The 6,635-nt window shown below is 36.4% G+C and overlaps 1 protein-coding gene across 1 annotated transcript; it reads right to left on the minus strand.

Moving 5' to 3' along the window:
• LOC109233025 (vacuolar protein-sorting protein bro1-like) lies at positions 533-6,338 on the minus strand. The gene is made up of 5 exons (XM_019398761.1): positions 5,934-6,338; positions 3,394-3,506; positions 2,922-3,293; positions 1,450-2,179; positions 533-1,149 (listed from the first exon to the last, which is right to left on the minus strand). Exons 1-5 carry the CDS (start codon positions 6,163-6,165, stop codon positions 1,079-1,081), a joined length of 1,518 nt encoding a protein of 505 aa, XP_019254306.1. The 5' UTR covers positions 6,166-6,338; the 3' UTR covers positions 533-1,078.

A 6,635-nucleotide genomic window follows, 5' to 3' on the forward strand; every position in this document is an offset into this window, starting at 1 on the left:
CAATGGGATACTTGGGTGACATAATGAGAAGGCTAGGGGGAAGAAGAAACTAAACTCCTACCACACTAGCTTTTTCTCTTTTCTTGTCACTTAATCAAATATCCCAAAACAATCCATTTTTGTTTTTCATATGCCAAAGACAAGCTCTAATTCCCCTTCATTGTCAATGAGCGTGAATCACCAAATGTATTACAGTCTACAGAACTAAAAATAAATAAAATCATATTTGAACTGAAGATGAGCGTATTTTTGTTAACGCGATGTATTATAATATTTTTGTTAACGCGATGAAACTCCGACTCAAACACTTTATCTACTCTGGTATAAAGTGTGTATATATGTGTGTATTTACATATATACACACCTTACACCACTACTAAAAATCTAAGCTACTAAAAAGGATACAGTTTTATTTAATATTTGAGGTCTGCAACATCCAATTTTACATCAGCTCCTATAATGTTGAAGATAACGACATAAACCATATTTTTGTTGCAGGAACAAGTAAAAATACAGTAAGCGAATGAAAGGATAAATAAAGTTTTGTTCATAACTAGGAATCGTACCTGACGGGCTCGGAAGTTTCTTATTTCCTTTTTTTTTTTTTTTTTAAAACCAAAGGGGGATGCAACACGAGGACTTCCAAGAAGGTCATCCATCCTAGTACTACTCTCCCCCAAACATGCTAAACTTCGGAGTATTTAGCGGGCTCAGAAGATATTAGAAACAAAAAGGCATTGTTATACATTTGTTGGTTGCTCTTTTTTTTAACCTCTTTACATTTATGCAAGAGGTATCATACATAACAGTGGTAATGCATGTCATCACAGGCCTGTCACCTCTGTGACTTTGACCTGAAAATGCATCGCGGTACTGAATCTTTGATACAGTATTTACAAGCACAAAACAACCACATATATTCATTTGCGTGTGAGGGATGCCCTTTTGGCATTGTTCCCACTTCGCAAAGCTCCTCCATTTAGTTTTCTTCGGCCTAGATGAAATGATACGTGGAACTCATTTTCATACTGGCAGCAGATTTTAGCGTCACCAGAGGAAAAAAACCTTCATTCTGCTTCTATAAACGTGGTACAAGAAGTAGAAACAGCGAGAGAGCCCACAAGTTTGACGAAAAACTCCCTGTAGAAGCTGCACACATGGAGTACACCAGATTATGAAGAGTAAAAACATATTAGAACAATTGAGTGATAAGTATAATTCTGGTAGCAAGAGGGAGCAGAGCAGGTGATTAGCAAATAGGAAAAATCTTCAGGACTGAATGAAAATACAACTAGAATAGAAGAGTTCCACTTGCTTTAATCCGTGTCCCTCTCCTCGGTTGAATGAAAGGTAAAGAATATTGAAGACTGATGAATGATTTCTTAACATGCCTCGAGAGCTTATTAGCTTTTCTGTACAAAACAAACAGAAAATGTTCTTGCTACTTACATGAAGATGGGGATTTTGAACCTGAAGGTATTCTGTGAGGAGGCTCTGCAACTGAAGGTGTCATTGGAGGAGGCTGAGTGTGAGCGTACACAACAGAGGGCAATGGGCTCGACGCAGAGATTTCATGCGGGACTGGTGTTGGAGCATGCATTTTCTGTGGTGGAGAGGGAGCAATATGAGGTGCAGGGACTGGTGGTCTAATAGGCGGTAGTACGGGAGGATGACTAGTCGCCTTCCTCGGGAATCTCTCGAAATGACAAGGAGGTTTCGCCACATGACCTTTGTGAGTTGAATGTATAGGGGCAGGTGCAACCACTGGTGCAGACGATGGCACAGGTGCCAATATTGGTGAAACTTTCCCGCTAACTGATCCCCTTTTCTCAGCCCTCGGAGCAGGTGAAATTGCGGGAGCAACATTCGAGCCTTGGCGGTGGTGGTGGCGACTGTGGTGGTGATGGTGTTGATGGGGGTGATAAGGTTGAGGAGCCGGAGAAGGTGAAGGACTACCAAGAGAATGTTGTAAAATAGAAGACAGGCTAACTTGTTTAACCCTCCCAAATACGGTGTTATTAAGGCCAAGGTTTTTAGAATTAGAACCAATGGTCTGAGCCAACTGCTTCAACCTAGAATTGGAAGGATTTATCCCAACTGCTAAAAGAACTTGACACTGAACAATAGTGGGAGGATTCACCGTCGAGCCTCTTGTATTAGTCAACTTGATATACAAGTTCTGCATCCAAAAGAGAAGTGAGAAATATCAACCAACATGCAAACAGTAAACATAAATGCTTTTAAATAACAAATAGAAACACACATACTATGCAAGAAGCCAGCAGCCAGCACAATTAGAAACCATGAAATCCTCTACCATGACAAAGGAACCAATGCTTTCACAAGTATTTTCAATATTACGGTATGTAAATACGAGAATAAATATATCTACACATATGTGCAACGTGTGAGTGCATGTAAGCTTGTGTGCTAAATAAGTTATTCCTGTAAAGCAGCAGATTCCGAGGGCAAACACTGCCAACCTTTTACACCTCAAAACAGAACTGCAAAAAAATGGAATCACTGAACCATAGTGCTGGTTATCACTACCCTAGCAGTTTTTATTGATGACAATCTTGTTACAAAATTGTAATTTGCAGAAGCAGGTCAAATCCTAGAACATCAAATTCAAACCATTTCCAATACCCTGGAGCTACTATTTATCATTTTCCATTTATTTAATTTCATTGAAGACAAAAAAGACAGAAAGCTATTACTACACTTAGTCAACTATACGAGTAAACAGACAAGAAGAGCGGTAGGCGTTATGTGGCAGGAACAATAAATAACAATTGTAAATAGAATAGAAAGTCATAAAGACTTGCTTAATGACATTATCATGAATTGCATCAATGACCAACATCAGAGGAAAGCAAAGGATATAAAAGTCAATGCAGGTAACAGCAGTCATATTTGCGCACCTCGTATGATGCAAGGTGTACCCCTGATTTCAGCTGGCTTGTTAATTCATCAAATTTATCTTGAATTTCATCGATGGAGGAGTTCAATGTGAAGTTGAATCGGATCTGCACATTCTGCATGAGGAATCCAATTTGTTTAGGGATCACTGTTATCCCTCCTCTGAGTTTCAGCACATCGAAAGAAAAAGGATCCCCGAACAAAGATGCCGTCAGGTGCAGAAATGATGGGTGAGTAATTACAGTTTCAAATTCGGATCTGACTAGACTCAGAGCAGTTGGAGAAATCCTCATATTTTTCACATCAGAATCAACAGCGAAGACAACCCTTGTTATGTTTGATCCAGTTATATTTTCTAATGATATTATTTCCACCTGTTATAAAAGCATAATCAGTAAGAAAAGGAACAAGTAGCAAAAGCAGTTAAATCTGAGAGAGGAAAGGAAAAAAGAAGAGAAACCGCAATTGACATACTTTAGTGTTGGAAACACTTATTTCATCAAAAATATCATCTTCAAGTTGCAAGGTATAATCCTCCATCAAAGAAGCTGGCTTCTCAAGCATGAAACTGGCTACTATGTCATGACCTATAAAGCCCCAAACACAAACGTAGAGACAAATCAATAGGTGAAAGTATATCCAATGTGCAATAATCAGCTGCAATAATTTTTTAAATATATTATTATATTTTTTTTTTATTTTATTATTAGATATTGAAATTACTATAACAGAAAAAATGAAGAGTTCTCAAAGTAAAGTTTGCAGTGAATGTTATATCCCCGTGGATATCACCCACTAACATTTGGAACCTCTTGCTTCTGGGTCACACCCAACGAATATTCTACTCTCTATGCCTACAACTAAATCTATCAATCGCAACTCAATTACACTAGCACAAGTTGCTTGTGTTGATAAAACTAATACTCATAGAAAAGAAGTCAATGGTAAGTAATTGACAAGAATTTGACTCAAATCTGCAGCAGAGACCAATTAGATACTCCTTTAGTGTCTCGGTATATTCAAATAGGGACTAATATGCATTTTTTCTTTGATAATTCATAGTAAGGTTTGTTTATTACAAATATTGTTAAAGGGTGGATTGCTAGTTGAGCCACTGACAGATGAAATGAAGATAAAAACTAATGATCAACTCCATATTATGTGATGACATCAATTAGACAACTCAGCTGAACAGAAGAGGTGAGGCGTTAGGACGCTATTTAATGAACTAAATAGACCACCAGAAACTCCTCTACTAACAAGGACAGAAAACACATTCACTAACTTGGCTAAGTGTCAGTTATCAAACTCTCCAGACATTGCATGTTTAGGCTTCTGGATCTAATGGTCCCGGTACTTTACAAACTTATAATCAGCTGTCACATGCTAGTGCATAAGAATATGTAAAAAGGAGCACCCTTTTAAATCCAGTTGGACAATTATCTTTATATGATAGAATGAAAGGTCCTAAAGCAAAAGAAAACAAGGTATCTTTAATTGCTCGGCCATCATTAAAGTCCTCAATTATGGGGTTGTTTCTTGAACTCGTGCATTTAGGATGGGAACGTTAACGTTGAAAAATGTTTAAGAACATAAAAAGATAGCCTAGTACACTAAGCTCTCACTATGTGCGGAATCTCAGGAAGGTACGAACCACATTGGTCTATGCACGTAGCCTTACCTTGCATTTCTGCAAGAGGCTGTTTCTGCGACTTGAACATGTGACCTCATGGTCACATGGCGGCAACTTTTACCATTGGCGCTAAAACATAAAGAAAGTAAATCTCGCTTGACCAAATTGGAGTTTTCCTTGCAAGTGAACAACACTAGGGTTATAATGGTATGGGCTCATACTACAAGGATATTGCTATTAGGTAACAAAAACCTCTTATATGCTCAACTTCACAAGGGTCACATGTCAAGCAACTTGTTGGCAATTGAATTTCTTAATAAACTTTCTAAAGAAATAAAGTATGACTGAATGTAACAAGGACTGTAATGAAAACCACCAAAAAGAAAAACAAAGAGAAAAAAGACAAAAGAAGGGGAAATTTTTGTGAAGAACTGAAACAGTGACAAAGAGGTTGATCATCTTAAGTAACAATATACAATCCTACAATTAAAAAATTATTAAACAATTATTTTTATTTCTAGTTTCAATTAAAGGTTATTACTCTCCTCCCACTGAGACAGAAATGTGCATACTTGCTTTAAAAGATTTGATGAAAATTATTTACAACTTACTAAATTAGGAGATTACCTAAAAAGAATTCTAACATAAGCTTTCATACCAGACCAATCAGTCAACAGCCTATGTCATAACACAGCCTTGTTCTCAGTCAAAAAAAAAAAAAAAAAAAAAAAAAAAAAATCACCAGATAAAGAAAAATGACAAACATATATCAGCATTATCCACTACTTCAAAATTGGAAATTTACCATAATATAAAATTAGAAGAAGCCCAAAATCAAAAGCATCAGTTCATTTAAGAAAAAAGGAAAAAAGAGTTAAAATCAGATTACACCATAAGATAAACAACCCCTCACAAAAAGGGTAATTAGGATCTCAAAAGAAACAAATTAGGAACTCATAATTACCAATTCTAACACAACAAAATGAAGAACAGGGTTACCGGTAAACGGCAAAGTTTTTTGCCAAATTTGACATGGTAATAACAACATTAAAATTGAAAAATTCACTTCATTTCACAAGATTAGAAGAAACCCAAAAATAAAAAACACCAGCTCATTTAAAAAAGGAAAAAAAAATCAAAATAACACCAAATTAGGAACTCTATAATTACCAATTCTAACACAAAAAAATTCAAACCTTACTATAAAAAACAATGTTGACATTAAAGAAAACCCAACATCAAGAAAAGGGTAATTAAGATCTCAAAAGCAAAACAAAATTAGGAACTCTTACTTACCAATTCTAACACAACGAAAATCAAACTTTACTAAAGAAGACAATGTTAACATTAAAAAAAACTCAAAATCAAGAAAATTAAGTACCTCTAAATTTGGGGTCTAGATCTAGATCCCCAAGATCTCCACTGTGAAAAAAAGGCAACAAAAATATAGCAGAAAGCAAAACAGCTCCACCAAACAGCAAAGCAAATACACATCTAAACTTCAGAAACCCACTGAATCTGCTGCGGCAACTATTATTCTCTACATTTTGATCTGTACCATTTGCACCTACTGTTGATATTGGTAATTGATGTTCATCCTCTACTTTGCCCATTGAAAATAATAATAGTAATGTGGGTTTGGTTCAGTTTTGCTAATCTCCATTTGTGTTGTGAGTGTGTAGTGAGAGAAAGTCCATAGCTTCTTCTTCTTTCTCTTTCCCTTTTTTTTTCCTATGAGTGTGTTGGAGGAGAAAAAGAGAGAGAAAGTGAGAAACTTCCTTTTTGGTAAGACTCAAATAGAGTGGTAATATATGTAGTCCACTTCTTTTCTCCTACTACTTAATTCAACATTGTTAACATTGCACTTGATAGCAAGGTGTGGCGGTCGAGCGTTAAGGTTGTGGACGTCAATAGTAAATTGCGGACGTCGAGCATTAAGATTGTGGGTTAGGAGCTAGTTGAGCATATTTAGTCTACCGGTGTGAAGCTAGGCCGATAGAATTTAGTCTTGGTAGTGGTCAGTGCTATGTTTACATTACTCTTCCGGTTTCATAGTGTCGGGTCTTATTTAATGGTCATTATT

This window comes from Nicotiana attenuata, chromosome 10, assembly GCF_001879085.1.
Source record: "Nicotiana attenuata strain UT chromosome 10, NIATTr2, whole genome shotgun sequence".
Classification (NCBI taxonomy): domain Eukaryota; kingdom Viridiplantae; phylum Streptophyta; class Magnoliopsida; order Solanales; family Solanaceae; genus Nicotiana; species Nicotiana attenuata.

Excerpts from the sequence above, each read along its gene's own strand:
- LOC109233025 (XM_019398761.1), bottom strand. The coding sequence starts at position 6,165 with ATGGGCAAAGTAGAGGATGAACATCAATTACCAATATCAACAGTAGGT. Across the intron at positions 2,180-2,921 it reads TACACCTTGCATCATACGAG|AACTTGTATATCAAGTTGAC; the intron begins GTGCGCAAATAT and ends TTTTGGATGCAG. Across the intron at positions 1,150-1,449 it reads TTCAAAATCCCCATCTTCAT|CTTCTACAGGGAGTTTTTCG; the intron begins GTAAGTAGCAAG and ends CCATGTGTGCAG.